Source organism: Pocillopora damicornis, chromosome 10 (genome assembly GCF_964200805.1).
Source record: "Pocillopora damicornis chromosome 10, jaPocDami1.2, whole genome shotgun sequence".
NCBI lineage: Eukaryota > Metazoa > Cnidaria > Anthozoa > Scleractinia > Pocilloporidae > Pocillopora > Pocillopora damicornis.
In genome coordinates, this window is record NC_142679.1 from 16,641,864 (window position 1) to 16,661,112 (window position 19,249).

At 37.1% G+C, this 19,249-nt stretch overlaps 2 protein-coding genes across 2 annotated transcripts; one reads left to right on the forward strand and one right to left on the reverse strand.

Annotated features, from left to right (window-relative positions):
• Window positions 1-984: 984 nt before the first annotated feature.
• Window positions 985-6,085, reverse strand: LOC113679292 (ribosomal RNA-processing protein 7 homolog A). The gene is made up of 7 exons (XM_027196247.2): window positions 5,886-6,085; window positions 5,644-5,763; window positions 3,309-3,432; window positions 2,800-2,897; window positions 2,487-2,624; window positions 2,297-2,348; window positions 985-1,785 (listed from the first exon to the last, which is right to left on the reverse strand). Exons 1-7 carry the CDS (start codon window positions 6,051-6,053, stop codon window positions 1,700-1,702), a joined length of 786 nt encoding a protein of 261 aa, XP_027052048.2. The 5' UTR covers window positions 6,054-6,085; the 3' UTR covers window positions 985-1,699.
• On the forward strand, window positions 6,082-17,604 carry LOC113679334 (ADP-ribosylation factor-binding protein GGA1-like). Its single transcript, XM_089185940.1, has 17 exons — window positions 6,082-6,146; window positions 6,224-6,308; window positions 6,420-6,495; window positions 7,650-7,748; window positions 8,830-8,953; window positions 9,217-9,266; window positions 9,955-10,008; window positions 10,188-10,268; window positions 10,588-10,722; window positions 11,055-11,139; window positions 11,562-11,813; window positions 12,651-12,706; window positions 13,393-14,017; window positions 14,437-14,501; window positions 14,724-14,831; window positions 15,502-15,612; window positions 16,326-17,604. Exons 1-17 carry the CDS (start codon window positions 6,119-6,121, stop codon window positions 16,425-16,427), a joined length of 2,136 nt encoding a protein of 711 aa, XP_089042066.1. The 5' UTR covers window positions 6,082-6,118; the 3' UTR covers window positions 16,428-17,604.
• The last annotated feature ends 1,645 nt before the right edge of the window (window positions 17,605-19,249 follow it).

A 19,249-nucleotide genomic window follows, 5' to 3' on the forward strand; every position in this document is an offset into this window, starting at 1 on the left:
CAAGAGAACAAATAAATTATAAAGTAAACCCAAAAAGCAAACAAAGAAAGCACAAATTAAAACGAAAGTGACAGAATCTCTTTTCCTGCATGCCAGCTAAAGCTGTTCTTTCTCAAGGGAAAGACTTAAGAGCCGAAATATGAATCGCTAATCGCTCATTTGGATGTCGACTTTTTTCAATTTTCTGGAAGATAAATCCAATCGGATCAGGGCCTGGCATGAGCCAAAGAAAAATTTCTTACAACTTGGACAACCCACAACCATCAAAAGCCATCAGAAAATTTCAAGAACTCGCTTTTAAAGCTAAAAACGACTAACACAAAAAAACAAACCTAAGCAAAGCATTTCAAGGGCAACACAAATAAGCTTTTTAACTAAGGCTTTCCAGAGGGTTTCAGATCGCGTAAGTGATTCCTACAGAGCAGTGAACTGCCATGAGACATCGCCTATATTTGTAGCTGTCTATTTCTTTAAAATTATCAAATCCTAATACCGACGTCAACGAAACCCGGCGATATATAGCGTTCTACGGAAACAAAAGTGATAAATTATAAAATTCGTGTTTTAAACTACCTTAAAGAACCATAAATAAAGAACAATACAGCGAAGGGATTAAAAGATATTGGATTCGTTGAAATTTCATGCGTCAACCTTACGGTTAAATACCGACCAAAACGCGCGTGGTAACAGCTGATTGGTTTGTTTGTTACTTGTAGGTGATAATGGCGTAAAATAAATGGTGCTCATGATTCTCTTCTGTCGTACAGGACGCGGGATGGGACACGGAAGGCCCTCGTTAATTGCCGTACAAATAATAGTAAATACACACAATATAAATAAAGGGGGTAAGTTTCTAAAGAGACTAAAGTGCTGCGTCAGTAAGGGGTATTGCATGATTATTTTGTTTTAAAAACTGAGTTGATAACGTAAGTTGGCCACCGTATGGAGTTTCTAAACCCATTTCAAGGAAAACTCAAAAAATGCGTTTTCTTTAAATTAATTTATTCTATCAAGTATTCTTACAGGTCTCGGATTTGTTATCATTAGCATGGAGTAGTGAGCCTAGCAGGAAAAGTTTCTAAAGTTTCTAAACCAAATCTTTAATTATAATGATGACCTACAAGACTTTTTTCACTCTCTCTGCCGCTGTTTAAAGGTTCACCACTGATTCAGATATCAACTTAGCGTTTTCGTGTTTCAATGCTTGCGGAACACACACCACAGTTTGTTTACAAAATAGATTAATCAAGGACGTATTCAAATATATTAGAATCCTTAATGACGCAAGTCTGAAGTTCCTTGTATCAACAGAAGGTTTCAACTGACGTAAGTAAATTTGAACGGGAAATGCCTAAAACCATAATTGCTTCCAATCTTTTCACCGGCAAAATTATTTTAAACTTTGTTTTGTTTTGTTTCTTAGTTTTTCCGGTTTTACACTGTCACGATTGATTGCCCCTTTTTGCTCCGGGGCTTAATGAGTTTAACGTCATCAAATATAAAATATTCGCGGTTGTATGAGAGGCGTAGACGTTGATAAGAAATAACCGCCTCTCACAAACCGTACTAATACCTGCACGTCTCAGATGTTAACCACAACATAAGAGTACACTTTCTTTGTTGAAATCCCGCTTTAATTTGAATTCTGTCAATATATATAGCAACGCTGCTTCGTGAAAAGTTGAATGATTAAGAACAATCAATAGGGTCGAAATTTTCTGGCTGACTTCATTTCAGCGATTCTTTTCTTGTCGTCGTCGAATTTCTTTCGTAAATGCGCAATGTCTGTCCAAAAATAAGAAAAGATTTCCACCAAGAAGTGGACGTAAGTAACAGTACTGAGGGGGAGAGGAAGGGAGAGAAAGAGAACGATACTGGGGGGAGAGGGGAAGGAAGAGGAAGAGAACGATACTGGGGGGAGAGGGGAAGGAAGAGGAAGAGAACGATTCTGGGGGAGGGGAAGGGGGAGGGAGAAAATGATACTTAAGACGGAAGGGAAGGGAGGGTCAGAGATTGTATTTGATAGGAGGAGAAAAAATCTTCCCCACAAAGCCTTTTCAGACGTTGTTAGATGAAAAAATGGGTTAGGATGTTGAATTGTCCAAACATTTTACCATTTTTTTAAATAACAATTCCTCCTGCCCCACTAAATATCACACACAAAGTCATATAGTTGAAGTCACCTTCTTGAGTCTAAGTTCTTCACAATTTCGATCCTAGTACATGTATATCGTGGAAGCACACACAGCTGACAAAATAATTGTCCATGAAGTAAAAGATAATTCCAGGTACTTACGTTCTCTTCTTGTCTCGCGTTGTTGAAACTGGTAAAAATTTAACAGTGCTTGCTGTAAACCAAAAGAAAAAAAAAATGGATGCTAGTCACTCTTAGGAGTCAAAGAGTCAATATGCCTTAATTTGCAGGTGTTCCTTGCAATTGACAATAACTTTGCAGTTGATTAGTGTACACCAAAAATCAGTATTACCTTCTTTTTCCTCTTTTTTCTTTCTCGTAGTTCATTGACATCCAGTCTGGGTGCTGCTGGGTTCCTTCCACCTCTCCCAACGGTCACCCAGCCCTCATCATCGGCTTGGTTACGTGATTCAGCCTCTTCTCTTTCGGTCTGAGTAATAAATTAAAAAAAAATAAAAAATAAATTAAACAGCAGCATTATACTAACAAGGAAGATGTGACTATCTAATTGCTCACTGGCTGGAAATTGCATGTACATGTATCCTCCACACAAACCAAATAAAACATCAATTAAACATGAAAAATATAAGACAAAGAAGTTTCACCTTCTCTCTATCTTCATCAAACTTTGCCATAAATTCATCCACTTCAAGCTGTAACTTTTTTGTATCTGGGTATTGTAAGTGATATTCCTCAATCCATTCTGAAATGAATACAAAAAATTAAAAAACTCTCATTTTTAAACATAACCCAATATATTAAACCAATATATTAAAAATCTTTAGTATGATTCTCCAAAACAAGTGATTCATATTACAAATTTGTCAAAGCCTGCACTAGTCTCACTGAGACAGAAAGGCTATTCCTACTGATTTTGCAGAATTCTTGTGAGTTCAACTTAAAAAGCTACAATTACTAATAATCAGCAGCACATACTGCATGTGTCAAGCAAGTGAAGACCTACGCCAGGTTGTTGCAATAAAAGCTCTTCTAGGTCTGAACTAAGAGACAGATAGCGTTATATGCAAGAACAAGATGACTTCTGTTTACAAGCTGATATTGAGAGCTAAAACTTCTTCCCACATATCCATGCAGTCTCATTCACTGTACTTACTTTTCATTCCAGTTGCTACTGGATTTTTCTTTGTTGAAAGCACTCTTACTGTAGACTTGTCTAGGTTTAATGCTGCACTCAAAGAAGAAGACTTTTTGAAGACAATATAACCAACCTTAAAACCCTATACAAAGGAAGTAAAACATAAGGAGATATTTGCTAAATAAGATAGATATTTGACAGTTCAATGAAAAATATACTAGACATGTAGAAAACTAGAGTATGTTGGTAGGTAGGTAAAGCCTGTAATCAAAGTGGCCCATCTAGCCCAAGCTTATCCTTGTTTTTCCATCGCATGAAACGGCTAGGAGTATTACTTCTCCCCCCCCTCCCCCCGGTGAGTTGTCAGTCTATTTTAAGCCTACCCCTTGCAGAATTTCATAAGGTTTACCAAACAATTCGGTCCAGTAGCCATTTATTCTTCTACATTGTAGGTGAAGGGAGGCACTGTGAAAGTTGAGTGTTTTACCCAAGAACATGACACAGCAATCTGACCAGGTTTAGAAACCAGACCTCTTGACCTGGACTCCTATGTGGTAACAATTAGGCTAATGTATCTTCCACAGAACACTAAAGTGAAAGTATGCTGAATTTCTTCCAAGATGACAACTCTAAGATTGCCTGACTGACCCTTGATTCATTACACTTAAGTACAACTCTTAAATCTAAACCAGTCTACAGTGAATGGAAGAACTTGCCAGAACCTATGTATGCTGTCAGCCATTTGTAGCCAAATGACGCCAGAGCAATGCAATCAGAACTCAAACTCACATGGCTTCATAATTGCTTCTTAGTTTTACAACTTCCAAGTGTGGGTTCAAAGTTGCTGTCAGTGTCAATCACTCACTCTGACTCTGGAATGCACATACCGCACCGCTCGTGTATATGTTAACTGCACAGACAAATTTCATATGCTCAGATGCAGGGTAGTCAGATGCACATATACAATTTTTTTGCGTGCAAAGTTGAGAAAAAATGCGCAACTCATGTGTCTTTGTTATTTGGTGCTATAAATTTCCTTTGAATTACATTGTTGTGTAAAAAAAAAAAAAAAAACTATTAGGTTTGAAAAAGCCACAAGTCAACAAGGGAAAATTTATATAATGAAAAAATCCATCATGTTACACTCCTGCATGTTGCATCACTTCATAGTAGCAATACATTTGCTTGAATTGAGTTGTTAATGAATCAGGAGAGAAAGAAAATGTCACTTACACAAGGCATCAAAACATGTGTACTACTAAGTGAGTAACAAAGGGAATACAGAGCTTTCAATAAGATTTGAGGGAGGTGGCTACCTCAGTAAGGCACCTACCAGAGAATATTCCCATTGTTATCCAATTACTTCCATTCAGAATAAACTAGCTTTAAACAGAGTTTTCGGTGTTAAAACTCCTTAGATAATGATCAAATTTTCGTCTCCTTTATAACAATTGTTCAATTGATCATTTTCTTTATGATCAAAATCTTCCATTTGCAGACATGCAAGCCTGCTCCCTGAGTTTCACACAAAAAGTCCTCTGAAATTTGAGTCAGTACATTCTCCTTCCATCGAGAACAGAATGGAAATATACTATTTAAGATTGTGATTGATGCTTTATTTTATTCATTGCAATCAGTGCTCACTTCAGTGTAAACGCCTCAGAATGTAAACAGTTTTTTTGCATTGCACATGTCTTAAACAAACTTGAACTAAATGTATCCTGCATTTAATTTTTCCCTTGCCTTTTTCAAGCAACTTGATGAACATCAATTGATGATTTGACAAATAGTAAAACAAGAGGCAAATCTAGTTTTGCATAAAAATTTGCATAAGAGTCAGAGCATGGCTCAGTCACGACAAGTAACCAAACTGTAATGCAACACCATTAATATATGTGGGTAGAACTTCTTGGCTTTTGTTTAAAAGGCGAGATGAATGAATCAGTTTTCGAGAAAATTTTTTTTATTCACACTTGCATGCGATTTTTGGCATGTTTTATATGTGTTTGGGTTAATGTAACATGAGCAGTACTGTAAGCTCTTAAGAAAACAAAGATTGACGAACACCCATGCATGCACCTACCAAACTTTTCCTCCATGGTATCCATGGTATCCATGGAATCCATGGTATCCATGGAATAGAAGATATTTTCACATAACCCCATACTACTTCACTATGCATATTACAGTTCTTGGATAAACAAAATAAAATTGAAGGAGAAAACAAGAGATTTACAGTGTACCTTAAGACTATGGATTTACTTCACAAGAGTAAAGGGTTATATGGAATTCTGTACCCAGAGAGGCCATATCAATAGAAGCCATGAGTGACTGCTATTACGTGAAACAATACCTTGACACTATCTGGTGGGATGACTAAGCTTGCCGCATCCCTCTCCGTTGACCCCGGTTGCTTGACAAGAAATACCTCTTTTATAGCGCCACAACTACTGAACAGTCGCTTTAAGGAGCCCTAAAATTATTTTCAACCAAACAAAAGTAAGCTTTCGAAAATTATCAATAACATTGCAAATGTTTAACAGCCACACAACACAGAAAGAAAACGTGGTAGAAAAGCAACAGATCTCACGGCACCTTTGTGCAATATGGGGGAATATTCACGACAAAAAGTGTCTTATTCGGTGGTTTTGTTGTATCTTCATCTCTTGTTGTGTGATTCTTGAAATACAGGTAGTGATAGGAACAATATTTTTCGCTAAACTTCACGCAAATCGTTTGAAACCCAGCAACTTCAGACGCCATTTTGTCGTAGACTAAGTAACCGCGCACACCACCGAGCATGCGTGGTGCTTAATTAAGAGGCCGTCATGGCGGAAACTCTGGAGGATTTGATTGGTACTACATAAACGCTTTTAAATGCATTTGCTTTTGTGTATTTGTAGAATTGAAATCCAAAATTAACTATTTCACAGATAAAGCCACGGATCCTTCTAAAACTAAGGACGGCGTGGACTACTCGACACCAGTATGCGACAGAATAAATGTGGACCTAGATGGGTAAGTTTATGAGTTATAATTCAATTTTAATTTGTGTTGTTACTTGGTTAGAACTTAAAACTTATTTTGATTCACAGTCTGAGCTTAAAATTGTCACTGTTTCTTCGCTAGACCAACAATTGGGATCCGTTACATGGCGACAAAGGTCAAAAGCGCGAGGGAAGACGAGGCTCTTTTAGGACTGGACGTGAGTTTATTGCTTTATTTTTTCTGCTTTATGAACCACCCTGACCAGCTCATGAAAGTAGAAAGTTTGGGTTCAAATAAAACGTTTCATATAAACCAGGTGGTAGATGTTTTTGCCCAAAATTATTCGTATTTCACCGAATTGAAGTATATTGCATTTGTAGTTCCTCTTTCTTCTACTGTGTTTAAAAAACCTTCCTGTGGAAGATTCCTTCACAATCTTACGCTTTCTTCAGGCCATCATATCGGGTGATTTGTATTTAAGAGATTTAGCGCCACAATTCTTCCTGTTGGGTTGATTTTGCAAAATATATCTAGTGCTTTTCCAGGCAAGTATGAACAGCAAAACCGAGTATGTGGAGAGGACTGGTAAGGGGTGATAGGTGGTGTTTAGGTGGAAAGTAAAGGGGAAGTTAAGATAATTACTAAATCTCCTGTGTGTATCAGAACTAATCTTTTTTAAATATTTATCACCAATCAATCAGTCAATCAATCAAGAAAAGAATATATATATCACATGTATGTAAGGTTGAATTTTTAACATTTAATTGTAATGTGCAATTGAAAATTCTTATATTGATAATTGCGCAATATAAGTCTATAAATTATTATTATTATTATTGTTAAGTTGATAAGCAACTGAGCAAGTAATTAACCATTTTACTCCTGAAACTAATGAGCATTTAATTTCTTGTTACATTAACACCCCTGAATCACACATTAAGGTCAACGGAATAAAGGAAATGATCACCAAGTAGGGAAGCTCTTGATTGTTAAACAAATTCTCCTTATCAGCCCCTTAATTGTGACATTTATATAGAATAGTATGGAGAATATTCATGTTGATGTCAGGTTATAGAGGGTTAATCAATCATCAAAAGTAAGTATCTAAGCCGCTGCACCCCTACCCCTACCCCTGCCCCTACCCCCTCCCCTACAGTGTAACTCAACAGCCTAAATTGCTACCAGTTAACTTTTGTTGGGTTAGGGGAGGGGTAAGGTACATAGTTTTTCAGACACTGACATTGATCCAAATAAATAGCTAAATAAACACTTAAGACAATATCATATGACTTTTAATTATCACTCTAAATTCAAAATACTGGTAGGAGAATACGAAATAATGTTTTTTCTTTTTCTTTCTTTTTCATTCAGCTAATTGAAACCTGTGTCAAAAACTGTGGTCAGAGATTCCACAGTGAAGTTGGAAAATATAGATTCTTGAATGAACTCATTAAATTGATATCTTCAAAGGTATCTATGAAATTTAATACATATATATATTATTAAATGCTTGGTTTCCTTTTTTAATTTGGTTAGTTTTTGATAGTTGTGTCAGGTGCATTTGAAGGTACAGTTGTAAGATGCATTCCCTCAGCAGGTCAGCAAAAAGTGTCTTAAAAATAAGCAATCACAACTTTTGAAAACCAACCAATTACAATATCTAAGGGTATTCAACCAATCAGAGCAAAACATAATGGGTTACATTGTGATGTATAACCAATCAACATTATCCTCTGAAGAAGACTGGAAGCTTCAAAGTAAAACATAGCAACCCACTTTGAAAGTGACCAAACCGTGAGAAAATGAATGATACTTGGTTATGAATGTCAATTTTTTTTCTAATCATGGCTACTTCCCTCAAAAAATTTAAGAGCAATTTTCTCTCAAAATGAAAATGTGAGAGCTACTCTCAAATTGTTAAGAGGGTTTGCACACCCTGTCTTCTGGTGACTGGAGACCACTGGACTGACCCAGTCTTGCTGTATACAGGTGTCTCAAGAAAGGTTTTTAGAAAAAAGTGTAAAAGTGCAGGCAACAGACTTCCAATAGGTATTATGGGCAGTTTTCAGGGCAGGGGTCCTCAACTTCAGGATTTCAGGGAAATCTGAGAAAACTTCACTGTAAGGACCTGGCGTCACAAGTTTTGATGAATTTATTGATCTAATTGTTTGACTTATTAAAATTCGTTCATTACTGGATACCCAGATTACCTTTTGAGATTGTTGCATGCAATTTTGTCCTTTTTTTCAACAATCTTTCTCAGAATGGCTGTTTAAGGTGAGCATGCCACTTAGTAGCTTATTTGTGAAAAGTTCCTTTCATGTGGTTAAATACATGTAATAGTCTGTGTATAATACATTTCATTAGATTGGCTTGGAACCACTTCATAGGGAAATTTTGTGACCTAAATCCACAGCTTGGGTACCCTGGGTCACAGAGAACCCAGTGGCAACATTACTTACAAATGCACTATTTTGGGAATCAGTTGTTTTTTTTTTTCATTCATCAGTAATAATGGATTGTTGTTGTTAATAATTATTCTTTTATTCAGTACGATGGTGACTGGACGGCTGAACCAGTGAAGAAACGCATTATTCAGTGTATGTATAGCTGGAGTGTAGGTTTACCAAAGGAGACCAAAATTGCAGAGGCTTACAAGATGCTAAAAACACAAGGTACAGTGACAGAGTACACTTTATTTTAATGAACGTTAACTCTAAGAGGTTATTTCCCCCTTCAGTAGCTGTATTGGGTGGGAAATGACGTCATGGCATGAGAATTCACTTCAGTTAGCCTTTCTTTCATCTTTTATCTGTTAGTCATGTTATGTGATGGGTCTCGTGTTTTTTCCAGCCAAGCTTGTATATGCTCTAATATAATCTCAACCATGAATTGAAAATCAATGTTATAGTTTAATCTAAAATTATTTTTCAATTAGGAATTGTTACCACAGACCCACAAGATCCTTATGCTCAAACTGCTGCTGAAGTAAGCAAAAAAGCTGATAGAGATGAAAATGGTCATATGATATTAACATAATTATTGTAACACCTACAATAATGGTAATAGGACTGAGCATAGTCCAAGTGGAGTCCTACAGGTGATTCTCAAAAGCGAACTACTGTGACTACCTACAGACTTGGACAACATGAAATCTTACTACCAATTAATCAAAACTATGAAAAATTTTGAGAAAAAAACTAGCCACTGGGTAAATGTTTTCATTAAAAAAAGAATAGTCAACTCAGGAAATGTGGGGCAACAACATGTGCATGTGAAGCATACTGTCCAATTACACAGGCATGATGTGCACTCTATCCTGTTAGTGCTTGTATAGGGCTGGTGATAACCAATCCATTTGAGAATTTTGTTATAGTTTAATTTATAGTGATATCGTTGTTATTAGGGTTTTTAAATTATGAATAGGTGACAGGGATTCTTTGAAACTTTATACTATACTCAGCAGAAAAAAAAAAAAACTTCTTGCCGTAGAGGAATGTATGTATAGAATAAAAATGGTTTTAGCTTGTATCATGCCCTTTTGTCCCTTTGTCCTTTTGTTCTATAATATTTATGAATCAATGTGATTAATAATAATGTAAAAAATGGTGTGATAGACATTAAAGAAGTAGTAACTTCTAATGAAATTGAATTTAAATGTGGTTTTCTTTGACAGAATCCTCCTGACAAACCAAACGATACAATATTCCAGGATGAAGAAAAATCAAAGGTTTGACTTTACTACCTGTTGAGTGAAATGTGTGAACATTGAAGTAGAAGATGAATTATGTTATTTGAAGTGTTAGGGGCTACTCCTTTTATCTTATCATTATTTGACCTACATATTTAGTCATATGTCAGCTTTTATTAGTGTTTATCAATTTTGAATTGATCTCTTTCTTTTGCTAGCTGCTGGCTCGTCTTTTGAAGAGTACTCATCCCGAAGATTTACAAGCTGCCAACAGACTGATCAAGACCATGGTTAGACAGGTTGGTACCTACACGGTGTAAGCTGCACACATGGTGTACATGTAGACATTAACATGACAGCATATAGCCTAAATTTATTTTCAAATGTTGATAATTATATTTCTCAATAGTGAAAAAATCAAATACGTCAGAAATATTACCAACAAAAGAAATTAAATATGGATTTGCAAGTGGACATGTAATTATTTGTTTATTCTGTAGATTTTGATAGCATATTGGAATCAAAGAAAGCTTTTGAACACATTTTTAAGAGCACCAAATGAAGGAAAGAAGTTTGGATGTTGGATCAACATGTTTGATGATTTTTTTTCCATTCTAGGATGAAATGAAGATGGAGAGACTGGTGAAAAGAAATACAGAAATGGAAACTTGCTGTAATAATATCAAACTTCTGACAGAGATGTTGAATCATTATGGTCCTTCTTCTCCAGCCCAGGATAAAGAACTCATGAAGGTACATTGCAGTCTTTTTTTTTCTTTTTTCAATTTATGTACCTTGTTTGGTAGTGACAAATGTTTTCAAAAGATGCACAATGTGACTTGAAAATTGTGGTAAAACAAGAACCTAAGAATAACTGTATTTAATAAAGGAAAAAAAAAGGACGGTGGGAAAAAACAGGAAGCCCACTCAGTAGAGGTGGTTTTTAGGTGGGGGCCTGGAATTGAAGGAGTAAAAATGTAATGGAAAACTAAGGATACTCTCTAACTGAAAAACTAACCTCGCAAAGTTTTTGTTTGACAGTTGTGAGAGATTTACTGATAGATTTTTGTACAAAATGTTTAAAGGAACTGTATGACTCCTGTGATAAAATGAGACCACAATTGTTTAGACTGGCCAGTTCAGCCACAGAAGATGGCGATGAAGGATTAGGTGAGTTAGATTTTAATTAAAGCATGTACCATTTTTAGTGGTGAGTAGTTCAAGGAAACAAGGGGCTAAATTTTGATACAGAAGGACTTACATGTATGCCACCCATTACTAAAAGTGCGAGCCGCTGCTGATCAAGGAACAGATAATTTCTCATTTGCTGGTGAAGCTGCTGGATATTGACTTAAACTGGTTTTAATTCCTTTGAAGACTGGGGTTGTTTAGAGTTGACTAATCAGGGTGTTTCAGAGATAGAAGAATTCTCCAGCTATGATGCAGAACTCACTACTTAAGTTCAGTGACTTGAGTTATTTTTTGTTCACACATGGAGATTATCCTCTTGCTTCTCTAGTATTTTCTTCAGCAACTAAATTTTTTCATGCAAACCTGACTAATATGCATTAACAATGTGCAAACTATTGCAGCTGAAATCCTCAGAGTGAATGATGACTTATCAAGAGTATTAGAGTATTATAAAAGAATATTTGGATTAGCTCCAGCAGCACCCACTACACCAAGTAGTCCTGGGCCACTTTCTACAACCCAGACGGCAAATTCTGAAGTCAGTTCTCCTACTGGTGCTTCCACTCTTATTGATCTGGGCTCTGGAGGCCAACAGGGAACATCAATGGAAACTCCAGCATCCAGTGTTTTGGAAAATGAACTTAAAGCCTTAGGTCAGTCCTATTTGGTTGATTTTGATATCTATTAATTCATTAACCCTCTACACCTTAACATCTGTATTATGAAAGTTCTCTGTACTGTTCTCTATACATTCCCTATGGTACTTAGAAGAAGAATTTTTTTTTTGACAATCAAGAGCTTGTTGAGTTTATGATCATTTCCTATATTCACCTCAACATCAGTATTATGAAAGTTCTCTGTACTGTTCTCTATACATTCCCTATGGTACTTAGCAGGAGAATTTTGTTTAACAATCAAGAGCTTGTTGAGTTTGTGATCATTTCCTATATTCACCTCAACATCAGTACTATGAAAGTTCTCTGTACTGTTCTCTATACATTCCCTATGGTACTTAGAAGGAGAATTTTTTTTTTAACAATCAAGAGCTTGTTGAGTTTGTGATCATTTCCTATATTCACCTCAACATCAGTATTATGAAAGTTCTCTGTACTGTTCTCTATACATTCCCTATGGTACTTAGAGGGGGAATTTTGTTTAACAATCAAGAGCTTGTTGAGTTTTTGATCATTTCCTATATTCTCATGAACATAATGTTTAATTTAAGGGTGGTAGTTTGGGAGAAATTTGATTATTATCACTCTCAAGGGTTAAAGGTTTCATAACTCATTCATGTAAGAAAATGTTTTGGTGTTACATGTTCAATGTATGTTAGTGTGGTACTGAATAGTGAGCATTGCTTACAAATTTAGTTCTTAGGTAGTTAGTTGTTATTCATAGTTTTGCAAGTAGTTTTGATCACTGACTCCCATGAAAATTATAACCATTATTAATTTTATTTGTCCATTTATTTGTTTACTTTTGTCATGTAGGTCTTCATGATCTAGATGGGCCTCCAGTAAATAGCAATTCTCAGATACCACTTCAGGTACTGATTTTTTTCCTTACAATAAACATATTTATCTACAAGACAGTAAATAGTGCACATCTAATTTTAACCTGCTGTGTACATGCACAAACTTCAAACCCCTATTATTCTTCCCAATGTTTTTGATTAATTTTCTTTCATTACATTTTTCAGCAGCAAAGAATTTTTGTATTGTTGTATTATAAGAATTTTATGGGAGACAGTAAGAAGAATTACCATTGAGATCTGGGAATGAAAGAGTTAATTACATGTACAGTTTATGAGCTTGATATTTCTGTCACGCAATGAAATCAAGAGCAAGCAAATAATCTGATTGTTTTGGCATTGATCCATAAGCTATTCAAAACTTAACTACTGACTGTAATTACAGAATAGTGTGTTCTTGTAAGAGAGTTCTAAATATTGCACATTTAACCGTTTAACTCCCATGAGTGACCAAGATAGAATTTCTCCTTACAATATCAATACAATATCAACCAGATAAGTGATGAGAATAAAGAATTGTATCAATTTGGGGATAATTAGTTGATCTAATACTAAATTCTCTGAACTAACATTATAAGGCAGTAAGGAGAATTACAAATTTGATGTAGGAGTTAAGGGGTTAACAGAGGTGGGGTCTACAAACATGTTATGGAAATTCACAAAATGGGCAGAAATTTTTATTCTTTGATGTGGTTTCTCAGCAAGCCCCTCAGCAGCCTGGTGTTGCGGGACCGTGGGGTGCACCAGCCCAGAACTATGGTATTCTGCCACCACCTTCCACTACAGTAGGTGTAGTCAGACCCATGGGTCAGCCTCAGGTGGCTGGCATGATGCCCCCCATTTATATGGGTGCAGGGCAGATGAACCGAATGCCATTCCAAGCCATGTCTCCTGGCACAATGTCCATGGGGCCAAGGCCAGGACCACTGAGTATGGGTGTCAGTAGCTTTACCATGCCAACTGCTGGTTCATTACCTCGTGGGAATCTCCCTGCAGCAGGAGGTAGGAAGGCAGAAGAGCAGGCAAGGGCGCCAAGTGCGTTGGACTTACTTGGTCAAGAGTTACTACAGACCCAGAAGCAGCAGCAGAAGCAGAAACAAACTGTCGCTCCTCTGCAAGAGAAACCTGCACCTGAGCAGCAGCAGGCAGCAGCCCCTACAGCTGACAGTCTGTTGTCGTTAGGAATAGAGCCAAGCCCTTCAACCCTCCCTGTCAGTGTTGGTTCATCGTCATCTGCCGCTTTTCCTTCAGTACCTTCTCCACCAAAGCCAACCCCTCCGCCCTCTCTAGACAATGTCTTTGTTCCTTTAGATACCATTACACCAGGTAAGCAACACCAGTGAGGCAAGATCTTAGGATACTTGGCGTTTGTTTCTAATCCGAGAGCACGTGAATTGTTTTAACCCTCTATCAATATCCATCATCAGTAAGCATATTCTCCAGAATTCATTTTACAATCGAAGCTTCTTATGTTGACGATCGTTTCCGTTTTTCTGGTGATGTTAATGAATGATTCAGCAGTATTACTGGAAGAAGAACTTGCTTGCTGGTCACTCTCAGAGTTCAGTGCAAGTTGCTTATTTGTTTTTTGTTTTCTATCTTTTTGCTCTAATTTTAACCTGATAAGTCTACGTGGCGTAAGGAATTGTAATTTTCATCGGTTCATTTATTTGGCCACTAAAAGCATTTACTAATAACATTCACGTATTTCTTTTTTTTTTTGTTTTCGTATTTTCTTAATCTAGGAAGCCATCCGCCACTAACAGTTCTTGATAAAAACAGCATCAAATTAATTTTTCACTTTGCTAAGGTACGTAGAGAATATTCATGCTATATCGATTTTTAATTTCAAGACGAAGAAAGCTGTTGCTTTCAGTTTTGTGTTTGGAGGCAAAGACTTGTGACTTAGTTAAGCAAAAGTTTGAGCTCATCTGAATTAAACTAAAGTGATGGCAGTGGCGAAATCTCTCCACTCATTAGATTTGAACATCAGCGGTTCTTAGGCCAACTGTTTTTGTCCTTTAATTCACAGACGAGCGCAGAGTTGACCAGGAAAGACTTACTGGTTGTTGTGATTTCCACTATGAGCTCACTATCATCTGCAGTCAAAAATTTCGTTTTCCAGGCAGCAGTACCAAAGGTAAATCCCTTCTAAGTGTTCTGTCTTTTTTGTCATTTTGGCATACGATGTTTTTTGGTGTAGCCATCCTTTTCTCGCTAAACGCTCGGGTTCGAGAGCTGGTGAGATACTTCATGTTATTTCCTAGGGTCTCGCTCACGCGCGTTAGTGAAGCTGCTTCTCAGTAACACAGCGGTTAGACGTAGGGCGTACGCGAGGGGAGCAATTTTGGCCGCCCACGCGCCATTTTCCCGCGCAAATTTCAAAGGAAAACACAAGAAACAACCGCTGTCTGGCATAAAAAAACGCGAAATAAATTTGGAACGTTCATAGAAATCTGTAAACAAAAGTAGGGGAGAGGAAAATTCGAGACTCTGCAAAAACAAAGCTCAATAACGTATGGGTATCCTATTGAATTACTCTTCTTTACCAAAGGGTTATACGTTTTTTACACAATAACTTAGTGGCTTGTGTGGTGTTTGTAACTCGCATGAGACAACTTAGTTCTGACACCCTAAAAGCATAACACTAAGTCATTACAACGTTTGCACATGCGCAGGCCTTTTTCTAATTCCTTTTTTTTTTAATCCGCAAGTAAGTATTCAAAATAACTCTTTTTCTCGCTTCTACGTTTCGGCAGCTTGAACAGTTGAAGCATTCAGCAGTCGCAAAAAAATGTTGTGTTTTTCAGACAATGAAGGTGAAGCTCCAACCTCCATCTGGCAGCGAGTTGCCAGCATATAATCCTATCCTTCCTCCGTCAGCCATTACACAAGTTATGTTGATTGCCAATCCAGCAAAGGTACGTCAACTTAGGTTTTAGACACTGCATAGATTCAAGCTTTTGTTTCATTTTTTTTTTTAATTGCACATGTTTTCGCTTCACTATTTGTCTAGGCCGTGGGAATTTGTTAATTCTCTGTGGCCGATGCGCAAGACAATATGCTTTTGATATGACGGATGAGCCCTTACACCTTAACATCAGTATACATATTCTCCTTACCCCTCCTTATACGTTTCTTGAGATGCTGACAAGGAGAATTTGTTTATCAATTAACAGCTTCTTAGAGGTCAAACGTTTAACCATGTGGCCGATGCAAAAAGCAGAATATGATGGAAAAATGTTTTGAAAAGTTGATTATTTCAGCTTCGGGGAAAATATCTTTTTTCATTTGTGGTAATAAGTTTATATTAACTGAGCGTGAGGGCCATTCTGGGTAATATTGGCCGAGGTCGTTCAAGAACGACTGAGGACCAGTATTCCCCAGTCAGCTCAAGCAAGCGGGGTCAGTAAGTAGTTTATTATTAGGCACTTACTCCTGGCTTGTTTATTGTGGAACTTGCGGGCTTTAGCAAACAGAATGACACGGTTTATGATCATTTTTAGTGGAAACGGTCCATCTAGCAAAATATGGACCAATTAAGAGCCAATCAGAAGGCTCGGATTTCCCTCAGGACTACCTTGCCACACAATGAATAAACATATTTCATTATTATTTATGCTTTTATTGACAGGAAAAGATCAGATTAAAGTACAAAGTAAGTTATCAAGTTGATGGCACTCCCATGACGGAAACTGGCGAGGTGGACAGCTTCCCTATTGATGTTCAAGGATAAATCGAATGATGATTTCAAGCCTCTGCTTGCGATGAGTATTGATAATAGGACGGGATGGCGTCCAGTTCTGTCTGTAATTATTAGAGTAACTTGCGGGAGTCCGATTTGTCCAAAACGAGTATGATTACAGACAGAATTGGACTAAAAGTAGTCCTGTTACCAATGAATCAAAACTATGACAAAATTTGAGAAACATACCAGCTATCGGTGACACGTTTTATTCAGAAAAACACCAGTTAGCTCTACGAAATGAACGGCAACAGCGCTCGCGTGCATGAAGGGTACTGTCCAATTAAACAGGCATGACGCGTACACTGTTCAAGCACACCGTGCGCTGCCCAATTTGTGTTCAAATCGGGCGGATGGCAGCCAATCACGTTCGAGAATTTTGTTGCAGTTTTGATCTAGACAGTAGTTAAATTCAATGAGGAAGACTTGTTCGTGACTGTTAAAAATTTAAACCCAAGCTTCTAAAGTAAAATTATATCACAAACGGTATGTAACACTCACTTAGAGGTTTTCAAAATTGAAATTAGTCAGAAAATGTTCCACTAGGCTCAAGGGGAAGGGGGGGATGGTTGGGGGGGGGGGGGTTGGGGAGGTCGTGGTCGTTGACCTCGAAATGAAGGAAAGGAAAACAAGGATCGTCATTTATAATCCATGTCAATCTCCTCCCTTCTTAGCCACCCCCTTTTTTCAGTTTCTTATGACTTCTTTGATAGTTGTTTACCTTTACAAAAGATCTCTTTCGGAAGAGTGAATTAGTCTTTGTTATACTTTATATCAAAATCGAAGGTAGTTTTACTACAACTTCAATCATACCACAGATGAGGGAGAATCCTTGAGTACGGACGGTCGTAGAGTATTTATTTCTTCTGAAAAGTCAATCAATGCATGCAAACGATTTCCATACCAAGTTGGCCTGAATTCTGTGGGTGGAATGCAACCGAGTGTTGTTTGTCAGTTCCTATAAAGGCTTTTGGGAAGCTAGAGAATTAACTTGCTTAAAATACTGGAAAACAACTGAGTTGATACTAGTGACTGTTGCCGGCTATCTTTTAAATAATAGAACACAGCTTTAAATGATTATTATAAGAAGCCATCTTAAAACTGAACTTAGAGTTACAAAAAATGGTAATTATTCATATTAAAGTATTTGATTTTAACAAACTTTAAATGAAGACTACAATTCTCTTAAAGACTGATAGCGCACGTGCAAGCCTCGACGTCAGAAATTCGTCAGTGTAAGTCTCGTTTAATGCCCAATTCTTATCAAACTTAGCTCTTCGTGATTTTTTGTTTGCTTATTTTCGATCAACCCTTTACACCCTAAGATCAGTATGCATATTCTCCATACTGTTTTCTATACATTTCCTAAGGTGCTGACAAGGAGATTTTGCTTAACAATCTAGAGCTCCTGTGCTTGTTGATCATTTCCGTTATTCTCATGACCTTAATGTTTGATTTAGGGTTGATACTGTAAGGAGAAATTAGATGCTAGTCACTCTCAGAGGCTAAAGGGTTAACAACCTTTGCTAACTAAGCATTCAGTTTCAAAGAAGATTTGCAGGACACAAGGACACTTTCATTTAAAGCGTTGACCAAAAAGGACTTTCTCCTCTCAATATCTCACTACGTTAACGAGTACATATTGAAAAGAAAAACGAAAGATATTAATCTAGGGGGCGTGTATTTGATTTAGTACCGAATTCTTAGAGCCAAATGTATGAGAAACGTGTACCGGACAACATTTACCCTTTTACACCTAAACATCAGTATGCATATTCTCCCTACTGTTCTCTATACATTTCCTAATGAGCTGGCTAGGAGAATTTGTTTAACAATTTAGAGGTTCTTCAGTTGATTAACCTTTCCCATATTCTCATGACCTTAATGTTTGATTCCTTGCTGATATTGAATGGAGAAATTAGATGATTTGGGATGAAAGGGTTAAGGATTGCGAGGAAACATGGCAAGATCAAATACTACAAATTATGGCGAAGTAATCGTGAGTCACGTTTGGGATATTTGTTGTTGAGTTGATATTTTTCCTCAATCCCACGTTATTTCCGATGAAACCCACAATTCTGCACTTTGCTGTCGAAGATAAAGACATGACTGACTCGCCCGTACTTGTTCCTCTATGAATGACGCCGATTTCCGGGCTCGATTGACAGATAAGAGGCTTAGTTCAAAACTCTTCTCTTACTGTGACAAATTTTCGATTATTTCACTTGCCAAGGTAAACAAATCGTATTGATTTAGACATGACATGAGTAAATTTCTAACCCAACAACAAGACAGTTACACTGTGTGGCGGTTAGTCAGGAGGTGACTAAAAGAGAAGTGCAGATAAATATCTTGTGTATACTTCCCAACGAAAGACAGATAATCCCTTGTAACTTTCCTTTCTCTCCAGTGCTTTCTTCTCTAATATTTTAATCCCTGCATGTTCTTTGACCGATTAGAAGGTCTTTGTTAAGTCCACGTAAGGTAAACAACCCTCAGACAAAACGGGAAAAACCTCTTACACCAACCCCTAACATCAACATTTTTATCCAAAAATATATTTTGCTGAATTTTGTTGCTAATTATTGAATTTCAGCACGAACAAAGTTAGATCCTTGCACAGTGCCACTGTGAGGCTGTCAGTCAGGAGGTGTCTGAAAGATAAGTGCGGATAAAATATCATATGGACTTCCTTCTCTAACGAAAAATAATCCCTTGCCCTCCAGTGCACACCTCCGCAACTTTTTCAGCATGTAAGTTCTCTTGGTCAAGTCCAAGTAAGGTAAAAACCTTAGAGAACTGGGAAAAGCCCC